The sequence below is a fragment of the Peromyscus eremicus genome, chromosome 5 (genome assembly GCF_949786415.1).
Source record: "Peromyscus eremicus chromosome 5, PerEre_H2_v1, whole genome shotgun sequence".
NCBI classification, from domain to species: domain Eukaryota; kingdom Metazoa; phylum Chordata; class Mammalia; order Rodentia; family Cricetidae; genus Peromyscus; species Peromyscus eremicus.
Genome location: NC_081420.1, coordinates 102165810 through 102182720, shown reverse-complemented (window position 1 = coordinate 102182720; position 16911 = coordinate 102165810). Strand labels below are relative to the sequence as shown.

General features: G+C 38.4%; 1 protein-coding gene across 3 annotated transcripts in view; it reads left to right on the top strand.

Moving 5' to 3' along the window:
* Nfatc3 (nuclear factor of activated T cells 3) overlaps positions 1-16911 on the top strand; it is an 81783-nt gene that overhangs the window by 19309 nt on the left and 45563 nt on the right. For all 3 annotated transcript variants that reach the window (XM_059264079.1, XM_059264080.1, XM_059264081.1), the window contains exons 2-3: positions 1633-2770; positions 6750-6912. In XM_059264079.1, the coding sequence (XP_059120062.1) occupies positions 1633-2770; positions 6750-6912 (1301 nt within the window). The remainder of the gene's footprint in view (positions 1-1632; positions 2771-6749; positions 6913-16911) is intronic.

Below are 16911 nucleotides of genomic sequence, written 5' to 3'. Positions count from 1 at the left end.
TTTTTGTTTTTTGTTTGTTTGTTTGTTTGTTTTTTTTCAAGTCAGGGTTTCTGTGTGTAGTTTTGGTGCCTATTCTGGATCTCGCTCTGTAGACCAGGCTGGCCTCGAATTCACAGAGATCTGCCTGCCTCTGCCTCCTGAGTGCCAGGATTAAAGGTGTGTGCCACAACCGCCTGGCCCTAGGTGCTTTTCTTTCTTTCTTTCTTTCTTTCTTTCTTTCTTTCTTTCTTTCTTTCTTTCTTCTTCCTTCCTTCCTTCCTTCCTTCCTTCCTTCCTTCCTTCCTTCCTTCCTTTCCTTTCCTTTCTTTTCTTTTCTTTTCTTTTTTGGTTTTTCGAGACACGGTCTCTCTGTGTAGCTCTGGTTGTCCTGGATCTCGCTCTGTAGACCATGCTGGCCTGGAACTCACAGAGATCTGCCTGCCTCTGCCTCCCGAGTGCTGGGATTAAAGGCATGTGCCGCCCGGGCCCCAGGTGCTTTTCAAAGACTCTTGTTTCATTCAGTCTTAACTTGCAAGTGCCAAATATAGCACTATCATTTGAAAAATATTTCTATCATTAAAAAAAATTCTTGCAGGGTGGTGGTGGTGGCATACGCCTTTAATCCCAGCATGCTGGAGGCAAAGGCAAGCGAATCTCTGTGAATTTGAGGTCACCGTGGTCTACAGAGTGAGTTCCAGGAAATTCAGAGCTACACAGAGAAACCCTGTCTCGAAAAAACCAAAAAGAAAAAAATTCTTTGGGGCTGGGAGATACTTCAATATTGAGAGCACCTGCTGCTTTTACAGAGGATCTAGGTTCAGTTCCCTGTACCCACAAAGTGACTTACAACCTTCTGTAACTCCAGTTCCAGGAGATCTGATGCCGCCTACATACATGTGGTATATTAATATAAATGCAGGCAAACACAAAAAATTAAAATAATATCTGAAATTTTAAAATAAATTCAGGGTTTTTTTCCCCTTGGGTGGTGGTGGTGGTATGAGTATGCACATGCCGTAGTGCTCATATGGAAGTTGTAGGACAACATGTAGGAGTTGGTTTTCTCCTATCATGTGGGTCCCAGAGGTTGAGCCCGTTATCACTGGGGTTGGCAGCAAGCACCTTTACCCACTAAGCCATCTTGCTAGCCCAGTTTATATTATCTTATAGTTCTGTGGCTTTAATTAGTTTTATTTGTGTGAGAGTATATGTGTGTGTGTGTGTATATATACCTTTTAGAAAAAAATATTCTCTAGTCTCAGATAATAATTTTTGGAAATGTGGAAGTAAAGAAAAAGAATGTCACATAATTACATATTTCCATATGTAATATTCATGCATAGCTGCAAAAATAAAAAGATTCATTTTTAAATTCACCTTTGTTGTGGTTCAAGCTGGCCTAAACCTCACTATATAGCTAAGATAGGCATTGAATGCTCAGTAATCTTTCTGCCCATGTGTTGCAATAAACAGAATCACTGTGCCCAACCTTTTACTGGAGCTAATGACATGCATTTTGGTGTCCAAATTTTTTTCTCGCAAGATTGTTATTAATTTTTCATCTAGTAATTTATACACTTGAATTTTCTAATTTCTTTTATTGACTTTTTTGGTTGTGGTGGTTTTTTTTTTGTTTTTCCTTCCCTTTCATAGATATTGAGCCAGATGATTGTGCATCCATTTACATCTTTAATGTAGATCCACCTCCATCTACTTTAAACTCATCACCTGGCTTACCACATCATGGACTGCTGCAGTCTCACTCTTCTGTTTTGTCGCCATCATTTCAGCTCCAAAGTCACAAAAATTATGAAGGAACTGGTGATATTTCTGAATCTAAATATAGCCCATTAGGTGGTCCCAAACCCTTTGAGTGCCCAAGTATTCAAATTACATCCATCTCTCCTAACTGTCATCAAGGAACAGATGCACATGAAGATGACCTACAGATAAATGATCCAGAAAGGGAATATTTGGAAAGACCTTCTAGAGATCATCTCTATCTTCCACTTGAGCCATCCTACCGGGAGTCTTCCTTTAGTCCAAGTCCTGCCAGCAGCATTTCTTCTAGGAGCTGGTTCTCAGATGCATCTTCTTGTGAATCTCTCTCACACATTTATGATGATGTGGACTCAGAGTTGAATGAAGCTGCTGCTCGATTTACTCTTGGCTCACCTCTGACTTCTCCGGGTGGCTCTCCAGGAGGCTGTCCTGGAGAAGACTCCTGGCAGCAACAGTATGGACCTGGACACTCCTTGTCACCTAGGCAATCTCCTTGCCACTCTCCTAGATCCAGTATCACTGATGAGAATTGGCTGAGCCCCAGACCAGCCTCAGGACCCTCATCAAGGCCCACTTCTCCCTGTGGTAAACGACGGCACTCCAGTGCTGAAGTCTGTTATGCTGGTTCCCTTTCACCCCATCACTCACCTGTTCCTTCCCCTGGCCACTCCCCTAGGGGAAGTGTAACAGAAGATACCTGGCTTACTGCTTCTGTCCACACTGGATCAGGCCTTGGCCCTGCACCTTTCCCATTTCAGTACTGTGTAGAGACTGATATCCCTTTGAAAACAAGGAAGACTTCTGAAGATCAAGCTGCCATACTACCAGGAAAATTAGAGGTCTGTTCCGATGATCAAGGGAGCTTATCACCATCCCGGGAAACTTCAGTAGATGATGGCCTTGGATCTCAGTATCCTTTAAAGAAAGATTCATCTGGTGACCAATTTCTTGCAGTTCCTTCACCCTTTACCTGGAGCAAACCAAAGCCTGGCCACACCCCTATATTTCGGTGAGTTGATAGAAATGGCTGCTGATCGTTTTTTCATGCTTACAGGTCATTTGCATTGTCTAACTACATTATCTGTCTATGTTTGACTACCTTGCCTTCCCCTTTCCCTTCCCTCTCTCTTCTCCCCTCCCTCTCCCCTTTCCCTTCCCTCTCCTTTTTTCTCCTTCCTTCTCTTTCCTCTCCCTGCCCTCATCTTCCTTGTTCTTTGTTTTTTTTAAAAAAAATAAATTATACCAGCCAAAAACTTAGAAGTCCTTTTTATTTCCCTTTAAGTCTTAAAAGTGTTTTTAAATTGACTAAAGTTACATTTAAAAGTATATAGATAAAGAAAATGAAAGCTGATAGATTGTAGATAATAGTAAACAAACTTTAAGGATCCCTAAAAGGAATTTCCTTATCTAGAAGAGATGATTGTACAGGTGGGTTAATAGTATGAATTATATTACTAATAAATTAACTGGGAATTTGCATATTTTGAAGAAGTATGTGTGTGTTCATGTGGAGGCCAGAAAACAGCTATGGGTGTTGTTCCTCAGGAGTCATACATCTTGTTTTTTGAGACAAGGCTTCTTATTGGCCTAGAGCTCACCAAGCTTAACACACACACACACACACACACACACACACACACACATATACACACACACACACACACACACAGAGGCACACAACAACTTTATTGTTGTATGTGTGCACACTTGTGGAGGATATGCGTGAATGTGGCATGTGTGTCGTTCCCTGTGTGTGCTGTTCAGAAAACAACTTTCTGGAGTTGATTCTTTCCTTCCACCTTTGTGTGGGTTCTGGGGATTGAACTGAAGTCCTTGTGCTTGCATAGTGTGACAAGCACTTTACTGACTGAGTTCTCCTCTAGCTTTGCCCTATTGATGGCAAGCATTTCCCCCACAATTTATTTACTTTTAAATACTGTGTTGACCCATGATGACCTAAAATGTGTGATGCTACAGCTCCAGCCTCCATGCTACCTGCTTAGCCTTCCTAACTTAATTTTTTTTTTTTTTTTTTTTTTAAATTTTCAACGGTCTTGTTTTCTTTCTTTGAGACTGGATCTTATGTAGCTCAGATTGACCTCAGGTTTACTATATAACTGACGATGGCCTTGAAGTTCTGACCCTCCTGCCTCTAGCTCCAAAGTTCTGGGATAACAAGTGTTATGTTATGTAATGCTAGGATTCAAACTCAGGGTTTCTTGCATGCTAGGCAAGAACTCTACTAACTGAGCTTTGTGTCCATTACTATTTGACCTGTAAATATGTAAGTAATTTTCTAGTTCAATATTTTCTTTGTGTGTATGTGTACATGTGTGCATATAGGTGCATGTGGAGGCCAGAGGTTGACATTGGATGTCTTCCTCATTCCTTATTTGCTTCTCCATTTAGTTTTTAAAAGATAAGATCTCTCATTGAACCTGGTTGTCTGGAAAGCCCCAGGGATCCTCCTGTCTCTGCCTCCCCAGTACTGGGATTACAAACTGAGGACACTGTGCTGGCTTACATGTGTGTTCTGGGGATTTGAACTAAGGCCTTCATCATAGAATGGCAAGCACTCTTCCTACTGAACAATCTCCCAAGCCCATGTAACATTTTTTTTTTTAATGGTACAGAAAGTTTATGTCTTAGGGTTTCTATTCCCGGAGGAGACATCATGACCATGGCAACTCTTATAAAGGGAAACATTTAATTGGGGTTGGCTTACAGTTGAGGTTTAGTCCATTGTCATCATGGTGGGAAGCATGGAGACCCACAGGCAGCCATGTAACATTTTTATTATTAATATATCTAAATTAACCTGTAGGTCTTTATACTGTTTAAATTCCTATTAACCAAGGGAAATACTAACCTTTTTAAAACATACTACAGATGCTTTATGCTTGTTTTAAGCAGTTATGCACTGAAACTACATTTTTCCTCAAGTAACAGAGGATTGCCTAAGATAAGCAGTTTTTCAGAGAGAAGAGTGAAATGATAGGAAGTGGAGGAGGCCACAAGCATAATAGATGGATTTCCACATAGATCCATACCAAAGTGTAGAGCGATACTTACAGACAGAAATATAAAAATTTAGATTTTAAAGATACTTAGTCTTGGGGCCTGGAGAGATTGCCCAGTAGGTAAGAGTACCTACTGCTTTTCCAGAATGTAGTTGTGGGGCTTTTTTTGGTTGGGTTTTTTTTTTTTTTTTTTTTTTGGATTCTTTGGGGGCCTGCCACCTAGCTCCCAAATAAATACACAGAGACTTATTCTTTTTTTTTTTTTTTAAAAGATTTATTTATTTATTTTGTATACAGCATGTATGACCAGAAGAGGGCACCAGATCTCTTTACAGATGGCTGTGAGCCACCATGTGGTTGCTGGGAATTGAACTCAGGACCTCTGGAAGAGCAGTCAGTGCTCTTAACCTCTGAGCCATCTCTCCAGCCCCCGAGACTTATTCTTATTTATGAATGCCCAGCCTTAGCTTGGCTTGTTTCTAGCTAGCTTTTCTAACTTAAATTAACCCGTTTCTTTTTTTAGCTATGTTTTGCCTCTGGGCTTTTTACCTTTCTTTAGTCTATATATCTTTCTTTCTTACTCTGTAGCTGGCTATGTGGCTGGCATCCTCTCCTTTTCTTGCTCCTCCTCTCTCTTTTTCTCCCTAGATTTCTCTTCCCATTTATTCTCTGCATGCCAGCCCTACCTATTTCTCTCTCCTGCCTAGCTATTGGCCAATCAGGTGTTTTAGGCAGACAAAGTAACACAGCTATATAGAGTTAAACAAATGCAACACATCTTTGCATCATTAAATAAATATCCCACAGCATAAACGACTGTAACACATCTTAAACTAATATTCTACAACACCAGAAGATCTAGGTTTGATTCACAACACCCACGTGGCAGCTGACAGCCTTCTATAGTATTAACTTCAGCTCCAAGGGATACAATGCTGTCTTCTGGCCTTTACAGGTATTAGACATGTACCTGGTACACTGACATACATGCAGGTAGAACACTCATACACATAAAAAAATACTTAGTCTTACAGAGATATATATTCAGAGATGAATATCTTTTTTTTTTTTTTTTTTTTTTTTCCCCCCCCGAGACAGGGTTTCTCTGTGTAGTTTTGGTGCCTGTCCTGGATCACACTCTGTAGACCAAGCTGGCCTCCAACTCACAGAGATCCACCTGGCTTTGCCTCCTGAGTGCTAGGATTAAATGCGTGTGTCACTGCTGCCCAGCCAGAGATAAATATCTTTAAGAGACTGAACTACTTTTTTGATTGCTTTTATAGTTATATAGAGAGTTGAGAAAGTTTTACAAATTGTTATAGGGTTTGTCCTTTTTCAAAATAAAAAAGGATTCCTGAAAGCAGAAACAATATATTTTAGTCTTTAGGTTAAAGAATTATTTATTCGCCTGGTAGTCATGGCACATGCCTTTCATCCCAGCACTCATGAGGCAGAGACAGGTAGATCTCTGTGAGTTTGAAGCCGGCCTGGTCTATAGAGCGAGCTCCAGGGCAGGCTCTAAAGCTTCAGAGAAACCTTATCTCGAAAAACAAAAACAAAAAACAATAACAAAAAAAAAATTATTTATTCATTAAAAAGAATAATCATCAGGGTGGTAGGGGCATACACCTTTAATCCCAGTTTTCAGGAAGCAGAGGCAGGTAGATCTCAGCTTGGACTAGAGTTCAAGGTCAGCCTGGTCTACAGAGCAAGTTCCAGGACAGGCAGGACTATGCAGAGAAACCCTGTCTCAAAGACCAATAAATAAATAAAGCATTAATTAATTTAAAAGGATGGTCTGTTAAATACCTACCATAATTGGTACTATAACTTACTAAGTGAAGTTGATTTTGGAATACTTTGTTTAAAAAAAACATTGGAAAAAATATTGGAACTGGCATAGAGATGCTTTGAATCTGTGCTTGGCAATGATAATATGGTGAAACTGTGTGTATGTTTTGTTTATAGCACATCTTCATTACCTCCATTAGACTGGCCTTTACCAACTCACTTTGGACAATGTGAATTGAAAATAGAAGTGCAACCTAAAACTCATCATCGAGCCCATTATGAAACTGAAGGTAGCCGAGGGGCAGTGAAGGCCTCTACTGGTGGTCATCCTGTTGTGAAGGTATGAGACTTGGGAGCTTTGCTTCATAGATGCCGTACACATGGTAATGATTGAGTGAGGGTATTGATTTAGCAAAGAGAGAGAAAACTCAAATCAGGAGAGCCTCTGTTTTGTGTGCTTGTTGATAGGGCTGTACTTCTGCATTGAATTTTCTTTGTTAGTCTAGAAGAAACCTTCCTGATCTGGTTAAATAAGATGTTGGTGGTCAAATTGCTGTATATTGTGCTGGGCAGTGGTGGCCAGCACTTGGGAGGCTGAGGCAGGCGAATCTCTGAGGTCAAGGTCAGCCTGGTCTACAAAGTTAGTTCTAAGACAGTCAGGATTACATAGAGAAACCCTGTCCTAAAAACACACAAATAAAAAAGAGCATATTGTCTTTATAAATATAATACATGTTCATTTAAAATGTGATACAGGACTAGGGAAATGACCCAGTGGAGAAAGAACGTGTTCTGTAAACGTGAGGACTGGAGTTTGGATTTCAACAATGACTTTAAAAGCCAGCCATGACTATATATGCTTGTAACTCTCAACATTAGGGTGTACAGACAGGCTGATTTCAAGAGCTTTCTGGCCGGCCAGCCAGCCTAGTCAAAAGAGCCAGCTTCGGGTTCAGTGAGAGAACTTGTCACAAGGCAATAAGGCAGAAAATGATAAAGGAACTTCGTGTGCATTCAAGTCATGCAGATTTAAGTTATGCAGAAAATAGAAAAAAATGATGCAATAGATTATCCAAAATTTGTCACTCTGAAAAATAAGCAACATTTGGTAACATTTTAGTAACATTTCAGTTTCTCTCTCCCTCACTTTTCTCTGAATATATATTTAGTGGAAGACTAGATAGTTGTCTAGAAAGATGAATTAATTTTTTACAATTTATTTTATGTGTATTTGTGTGTGCCTTTTTGTCTGTATGTGCCTGTATCTCCCAAAACTGGAGTTACAGGAAGCTATGAGCCTCAGGGTGTAGGTGCTTAGAACTGAACCCAAGTCCACTGTAAGAACAGCAAGTGCTTTTATCTGCTAAGCCGTTCTCCAGCCTCATTAATTTTTTTTTCTTTTTTTTTTTGGTTTTTTTAAGGCAGAGTTTCTCTGTGTAACAATCCTGGCTGTCCTGGAACTTGCTCTGTAGACCAGGCTCATAGAGATCTGCCTGCCTCTGCCTCCAGAGTGCTGGGGTTAAAGGTGTGTGCCACCACCGCCCAGCTGTCATTAATTTTTTAAGGATAGTAGGTTAGTAAACTTTCCATCACTGATAACATACATGAGGTCATCAGCTTTCCCGAGGAAGGGTTATTTTGGCTCAGTTTTAGAGGTTCTTGTTGGTTGGCTCTGTTGCACTGGGCCTATGGTGAGCCAGTATACCATGATGGGAGCACATGGCAGAGGAACACCCTTACCTCATAGAGTCTAGGAGGCTAGAGAGGTGGCCCAGTGGTTAAGAGCACTAGCTGCTCTTCCAGAGGACCTGGGTTCAGTTCCCAGCACCCACATGGCAGCTTACAACTGTCTGTAATTCCAGTTCCAGTGGATCCAACACCATCATACAGATATCCAGACAAAACACTTAACTCACGTAAAATAAAAATAAATAAATCATTAAAAAGAAATGCCCCCTCCCACCATGTTCCAGTATACTAATTTTTTTTCCAACTAACTCCCACTGTTTAAAGTTTCTGCCACTTCCCAGTAGTACCACAGATTGGCAGCCAAGGGTTTAACAAATAGGCCTTTGGAGGACATGTACATCAACCATAGCAGATAGAATTATACTGAACATTTTGTGATTGAAATATTTATTTTCTTTTAACCTAACTAGAATAAAATTGTGTAAAATTTGCATATTTGGTATATTTTAAGTACGTCTCATATTTTAAAGCTTTGAATCAAATTATTTTTTTTATTTTGATTTCACTTGACTATAACATAAAAAAAAAAAAAAGAAACCTTGGGGCTAGAAAGATGGCTCAGTGGTTAAGAACACTAGCTGTTTTTCCAAAGACCCCGGTTCAATTCCTAGCACCTACATGGCAGCTAACAACTGTCTGTAACTCCAGTTCCAGGGTACCCAACACCCTCATACAGACATACATGCAGGTAAAACACCAATGAACGTAAATGAGTAAAAATAAGTAAAAAGTTAAAAGAAAATAGTTACTAAGAAATGCTGAGTCTTAAACCACTGGTGCTGATTCTTACTTGTAATCTCAGCCTTCAGAGGACTCAGCCAAGGGTAGTGAGTGGTTCATGACTGTAGTCCCAGCACTTGGGAGGCAGGGACAGGTGGATCTCTGTGAGTTCAAGGCCAGCCAGGGCTACAGAGTGAGACCCTGTCTTGAAAAAACAAAAACAAAGCACTGAATACTTAGCTCAAAAGGATCACTGTGGATTCAAGGTCAGTCTGGGACACATTGTGAGTTCTAGGACAATATGGGCTACAAAGTGAGCTTCTATCTTAAAGAAAAAATAAGTAAGTAAATAAACAACAACAAAAAGAAAAAACAAAAAACACACAATATCCTGAATACCAATATTTATAGCTGTTAACAGACCCAAATAAGAAACAACTCAAATATCAGGCAGTGGTAGCACACTCTTTTAATCCCAGCACTTGGGAGGCAGAGACAGGCGGATCTCTGAGTTTGAGGCCAGCCTGATCTACAGAGCGAGTTCCAGGACAGGCTCCAAAGCTACAGAGAAACCCTGTCTCGGGATGAGTGGGGAAGGGATGGGGGACAGGACAGGACATCTTAAGTAGATTAAACAACCTCTAGTATGTTTATAGGATACTGCTACCATCTGTAAGAAGGAACAAAGCGTTGGTGTGTGCAACAACTTTTGTAGTTCTCTATGGTGCTTTGGTCTGTCGTGGTTCTCTATGGAAGTGTGCTGATTGAAGAAAAAAAAAAACCTCCCAGCATTACATACAATATGGTTGTATTTATAGTTTCTCAAATTAAACGAACTTTAGAGACAGAACAAGATTAATAGTTACCAGGAAACAGAGTTGAAGTGTCACAAATATGAAGGGACAGCACAAGAAAACTTATTTGTGGGGATGGAACATGTCTATATCTTTACTAGTGTAGTAATTACTTAAATCTCTACCTGTGGCTGGGCGGCGGTGGCACATGCCTTTAATCCCAGCTCTCAGGAGGCAGAGCCAGCCGGATCTCTGTGAGTTCGAGGCTGGCCTGGTCTACAGAGCGAGATTCAAGACAGGCACCAAAACTACACAGAGAGACCCTGTCTTGAAAAAACAAAACAAAACAAAAAATCTCTACCTGTGATAAAAATGCACACAGCCAAACAGACATTCAAGAATGCATATAAAATATGTGGAAACTGTGTGGGACTGTAGTCAGCAATTATATCAGTGCTAGTGATATTTAATACAACTCAGTATTGTAAAGTGCATGCTATAGTATATAAATGCCTGCATGTCAAATCAAGGTGGTGACACATGGGAATTTCTTGTGACGTTCACTAAGGAAAAAGAAAAGCTTATGCTATAGTTTGATCAACCTGGTCTGCCTAGTGAGACTGTGTCTCAAAAGTAAAAAGAGTATAGATTAAACAATGGCAAGTCAGCTTTTTCTTTTCTGTTTTGTTGCTGTGCTAGGGGCCGTACCCAGGGCCTCATACATGCTAGGTAAGTACTGTACGACTGAATTCTGTCCCTAGCTTGAGGCAGAAATATTTTAAATCTTACCATAGAAATTACTGAAGTTTGAAAAACAAGGTTTATAATTTTGTTGTTTTTAGGCTTTGTATTTTATCATATGTCAAGATCCATTGCCTAGTGATAATTTCTTTATTTTATTTTTCGAGACAAAGTCTCATATAGCTCAGATTCACCTAAAAGTCACTGTGAAGTTAAGGATGGCCATGAAATACTTATCTTCCTGCTTATGTTCCAAGTGTTAGAATAACAAGTGTGTGCTGTCATACCTGACTCTAGTGATGATTTTTTATATGACATTGTTATATGTACATTTTAACATTTATTTTTGTTTTGTCACATTGTTACTTTTAAGAAATTTATATTATGCAATTTTAATTTTGTATTTTTTAGCATCTCTACAATGTTTCTAGTATGTTCATGTTTCTGATATAGAAAAATCCAGGGGCCTTCCCCAAGTAAATTGGCAGGACTGATAATGAAACTGTTGTTATTAAAGTTGCTATAATGTGTCCTGTAGTGACCTTCAGGCTTTATCCCTCCAGCTTAAGTTAAATTAAGCAGGCACAGACCTTTGCTATGGAAACGATATAGAAACATAACAAACAACAACTTACTTTCTTTTACACAGCAGAGGATGGCCTGATTAGAAGAGTACTGATAGTAGATGAAAGATTTTAGAGGATAATGTTAGCAATAGTAATTTATTGATAGCCTATAACATATGCTTCTGGGATAGGATCAGGTGATAGTCTAGCTAGTTTATTCTTCTTTAAAATCTCTGAGATGCAGAGGAGCAGTCCTTTTTTTCCTATGCTGTATTATATGTACTTACGCAGATGTGTGTTATGAAATGTATTTATGTATATCCCTTTGAAATCTTATATATATGATTACCTTCCCACAGCAGTAGTTTACTTTATCAAAGTGAAAAGGACAAGGTGGCTTACGTCTTTGCCAAGCTGGTATGAATATAAGTCATCTAATGCGACTAAGGATTCTTTGATATATGGTGCTTATCCACTTGTCACGTGATACCCTGTAATAGCATTTATGCATAATAGTAACATAAATAAATTAAATTTGTATTTTCAATTTTAGATTTAACTACTTCATTTTGGCCAGGTACTTAGTATTTATTGTTTAAATATTATATTTACCAGTCTTGAGTTATTTTGTGCTATGAATTGTATCTCTTATTCCAAAAGTTATTCATTCAACAATGATGTAGTCTTTTTTTTTTTTTTTTTTTAAAGATTTATTTATTATGTATACAGCATGTATGAATGCAGGCCAGAAGAGGACACCAGATCTCATTACAGATGGTTGTGAGCCACCATGTGGTTGCTGGGAATTGAACTCAGGACCTCTGGAAGAGCAGTCAGTGCTCTTAACCTCTGAGCCATCTCTCCAGCCCCCGATGTAGAGTCTTTAATGTGCTAAGCTTATGTATAGTCTCTGGTGACAGCAAGGTGGATGCTGTTCTCTTCAAGTATTTAGAGGCAAGTGCTGAAGCTGTTGTTTCTTCCCTCACTGGAGAAACTATTGATTTCATACAGTTTGAACATGAAAGGCAATAGGTACAGCAGAAGGAAGCATTTATCAGCATTGAGTTTGAAAAAGTTTCCAGGTTTTTTGTTTTTTTTGTTTTTTTTTTTTTTACAATTTTCACCTGCAGACTGGAAAATAAAAATGACATGCACTCTGTAGGAGTTTTAGGATTAAATGGACTTAGTTAAAGCAGAGTATATAACCATTCTCTACCTTGACCTTTTCCGTCTCCCTGTAAAGAATAGATTAGGTAGTGAGTTTTTTGTTTTGTTTTGTGTATTTGTGTGTGTGGCATTATCATTTAACTCATTTGCTACTATAGAATCAAAGGAAAATCATTAAATTTAAATTTTCCACATGTACATATATACATGTATGCCTTTCCAATTTCTTCTTTAGTGGTTTAAGCCTTTTTTTTTTTTACTGTGTTCATGTTGAAAATTTTATTTTTATTAACTAGTTTTCTTTCAATTAAATCTTTAATTTAATTTTATTTATTTATTTATTTATTTATTTATTTTGGTTTTTCGAGACAGGGTTTCTCTGTGTAGCTTTGGAGCCTGTCCTGGAACTCACTCTGTAGACCAGGCCGGCCTCAAACTCCAGAGATCCGCCTGCCTCTGCCTCCCAAGTGCTGGGATTAAAGGCATGCACTACCACTGCCCGGCTCAATTTTATTAATTTGTTAATGACAAAACAATTTAAAGGAGTTACAAATGAAAATATTTTAGTATTTTTTTAATATGTAAATTTTAAGGTATTTACAGAAAGCTACAAATTCTGCTTGAATATAGTAAATTGCACATTGTTTACCTTAGTTGAATATAAGACAACTGCAACTTGAATTTTCTGATAAGGCAAAAAGGACACAAGTCATTTTTGTACCTTAAGAGCCCAAGGTAGTGTCAGGAATTTGAAACACTGATGTCTCTGGAAAAGGGATGTGAGATGAGGGTGGAAACAGTAGAATTTGATAAAGGTCTATAAAAACATGGTAGGCTTCCTAGATTTCGTGTGTGTGTGTGTGTGTGTGTGTGTGTGTGTGTGTGTGTGTGTGTGTTGTTGTTGTTGTTGTTGTTATATACCAATTGGTAACTTCTATCTTGTCATGTAGCAATGCTAGTAATTTTAGTAGATGAGGTAAAAAATCTTCATTAAGACATGAATTAGAGGTTCTGAGGGCAACACTGGTAGATCTACTGAAAATGCTAATTGAATGAGAGACACACTGAAAGTTTGCAGACTAAATAGTAAAACCTATGATACCTTTGTTAACTTACTTGAAGTAAGTTTATACTCTGTTAGATGAGAAACTGGAGGATTTATTTTAGGTGTACTGACCGACCCTACAGAAAAGATCTATAGAATATGAAAAATAAACTAACTTTGTTTGTTTGTTTGTTTGTTTGTTTGTTGAAATTTCCAGGCAGGGTTTCTCTGGGTAGCCCTGGCTGTCCTGGATCTCATTCTGTAGACCAGGCTGGCCTCGAACTCACAAAGATCCACCTGGCTCTGCCTCCCAAGTGCTGGGATTAAAGGTGTGCACTACCACTGCCTGGCAAACTTTATTATTTTAAAATGTTTGTTACAGTTGCTTTGGATTTTTCTGTTATAAGCAGCTAAACCTAATATGAAAGGCATATATTAACTCTAGCTCAAACAGAAAGTTTAATAAAAGTGTAATTAATTAAGATCTACAACATAAAGCTAGGCATAGTGGCTCTTAATATAAAAGGCATTAATTAATTCTAGCTTAAAGTTTTATGAAAATGTAACTAAAATCTGCAGATAAAGCTAGGCATAGTAAGTCACACCTGTAAACTTAGCATTTGAATAGCTTAGAAGAAAGATTGCTACAAGTTCAAGGCCAGTCTGAGCTGCTGAGTAAGACCCTGTCTCAAAAAAAAGAAAAAAGGTTGTATGTATATATTTAAAATATGGCTTCTGTAGCATACATGCAGTAATAGTGCAAACACAGAATGCTGGTTTAAATTCTTTTGTTGTTGTTGTTTTCTGTTTCTTTTGTTTTTTCAAGACAGGGTTTCTCTGTGTATCCCTGGCTGTCTTAGAACTTCCTCTGTAGACCAGTCTGGTCTTGAACTCAGAAATCTGCCTGCCTTACTGCTGGGCTTAAATTCCTTTTTTTTAAAAAGTACAGATTTGCTAGGGGAATAGGACTGAAGATGTGCATATGTTATTTGAAAGCCACCAATCTCTCTCTTTTTATTTAATTTATTATTTTGTGTGTATGGGTGTTTTGGCTGCATGTATGTCTGTGTACTGTGTGTGTGTGCAGTGCCCCCTGCAAACCAGAAGAGGACATTGTGTCTTCCTAGGACTGGAATTACAGGCAGGTTGTAAGCCACCACATTGGTTTTTATCTTCCTAGATAAATGATCAAAAGATAATATATCTTTAAAAAGATAGTACTTATATTATGAAATAGTAGTATAAACCTGATCTTTAAAAATATAAGAGTAAATTATGGAAGAAACAAAGGAATTTGAAACGGTTCCCTCTTGTATCTGGGTGGTGGTGTGTGCATGCCTTTAATCCCAGCACTCAGGAGGCAGAGGCAGGAAAATCTCTGAGTTCAAGGCCAGCCTGGTCTACACAGCTAGGTCCAGGACAGCCAGGACTAAATATGAAACTGTATATTTATAATATACAAATATAAACTGTATCAATATATTACTAATTCTGAGTGTCTGTTTTTGTTCCTCAAGAGGGAACCGTTTTTTCTCCCTAAGACAGGGTTTCTCTAATTCTATAGAGGAAATAGGTTTAGTATCTTTTGAGAGTGTAGCTGTGGATTTCAGCTGACAAGAGTGGCTGTATGGAGTTGGTCCTCAGGATCTTCTGTGGGTTTGTAATGCTTAAAAGGCTACAGGTCTGGTGTTCTTGGGGCACTGTATGTCCAAACCTGAGTTGATCTTCAAGTTGGAACATGGGCTTGGGCCATGGGGCATAGCAGACATCTTGGTCTGAAATCTCCTGTCATCTCTATGAGAACAGGACAATATGGTACTGAGGATGAGATATTATACAAGAAAAAATCATGATACTCACGTTGACAACCAGCTAATCCTCTGAAGCTGATCCACCTTGTCAACCATCAAAAGTATACACACCAGAAAGAGCTCAGCTGATTTCAGCCTAAATTACTGACCAATCATGAGTTTATAAATATAGAGTAGCTTATTATCCAGTGTTAGATAATTACTATTCCCATGGTAGGCAGGATGCTTGGATTCAATGACATATTGATCATTGGCTTCCTGGTAAATAATAGGTACCCTATAGTTATTGATCTCTTTTCTCTCTTGTTGAAAGTTGCCTTTCTTCTTTAATGTTGTGTTATATGGTAAATATATAGATAGAGATTTACATGATTTCTGTTTAAACTCATACTCTACCACACAGAAACAGAAGGAAACAGACATCTACAGCTTGACCATTAAGCTGGAGACACATTAGCAAACTAGATTACCTGGTAGATATTGAGCTCAGCAGCATGTAGGAATCAGTGATTTACATTTGAAGTTTCCTGGTTGCAGCCCCTTGAGCCACACACAAGCTCTCTTTCTTGGATGTAAGTAAGGAGTTGGTTAGAAAAGTTATTAATGCCATAGACAGAGAAACAACAGCATGGCAAGGTGTTTGGAAAGAGAAATTATCTTCCCACCACCACCAAGGCACTAGATTCTCTCTCCTTGAGTCTTAGAAACAATATCATAAGGAGCTAGGCAGTAGTGGTGAATGCCTTTAATCCCAACACGAGACGCAGGGGCAGGCAGATCTCTATGAGTTTGAAACCAACCTGGTCTACAGATTGAGTTCCAGGATAGACAAGGTTACACAGAAAAACCCTGTCTCAAAGATGGATGGATGGATGGATGGATGGATGGATGGATGGATGGATGGACGGACGAAAAATAAAAATCATACAGAACTATTTTTTCTCACATCTGTCATATAATACCCTTCTACTTACTATAGCAGAGTCATACTCTATTTGTTAGTGATGCCATCTTTTAGGTACTGAAGCTTAGAATTTCTGACTTGTTTTCTGTATTATGCTATATGTGGTCAATTACAAATATCTCTTTAGGATCTCTAGATAAGATTTATTTATTACTTTTTTTTCCATAGTTTCTGTTGTGTTCCTGCCTTTATCCTAATTTAAAATTTCAGAACTTTGGTTTTAGTATTTTTAGATTCCTAACTGGTTTCCATGTTTCTTTCCATTTTTTTTTAAGCCTAAGTGACTTTTTTTCATGTGCTTGCCTATATCTTATATTTTTAAAAATAAATTTATACCCTTTAAGAACTTCATTTAATTCCTTAAAATTTAACACATGCCATTTTTGTCCTTTTTTTTAAAGATTTGTTTATTTTATGTATATGTATGTGTGCTACATTTATGCAATGCCCACAGAGGCTAGAAGATAGCATCATATTCCTTGGCACTGGAATTAGAGGTGCTGTGGGTGCTGTGAGCCTTCTGATGTGTGCTGGGAATCAAACTTGGGTCCTCTGCAAGAGCAATAAGTACTCTTAACTGCTGAGCCATCTCTCCAGCCCTTTGTTCTTTAGTGTCACTTACAATGTATTTATGGAATACTGACTGAAGTAGTCACATTTCAATAAATATAACTGCTTCCATAATATTCTGTAAAAGACAGAAGGGAGAGAATGATGAATAAGAGAGTTTCTGCTTTTTGGAGCTTGTATGGTTGCCAGGAGAGTAGATAATAACTCAATTT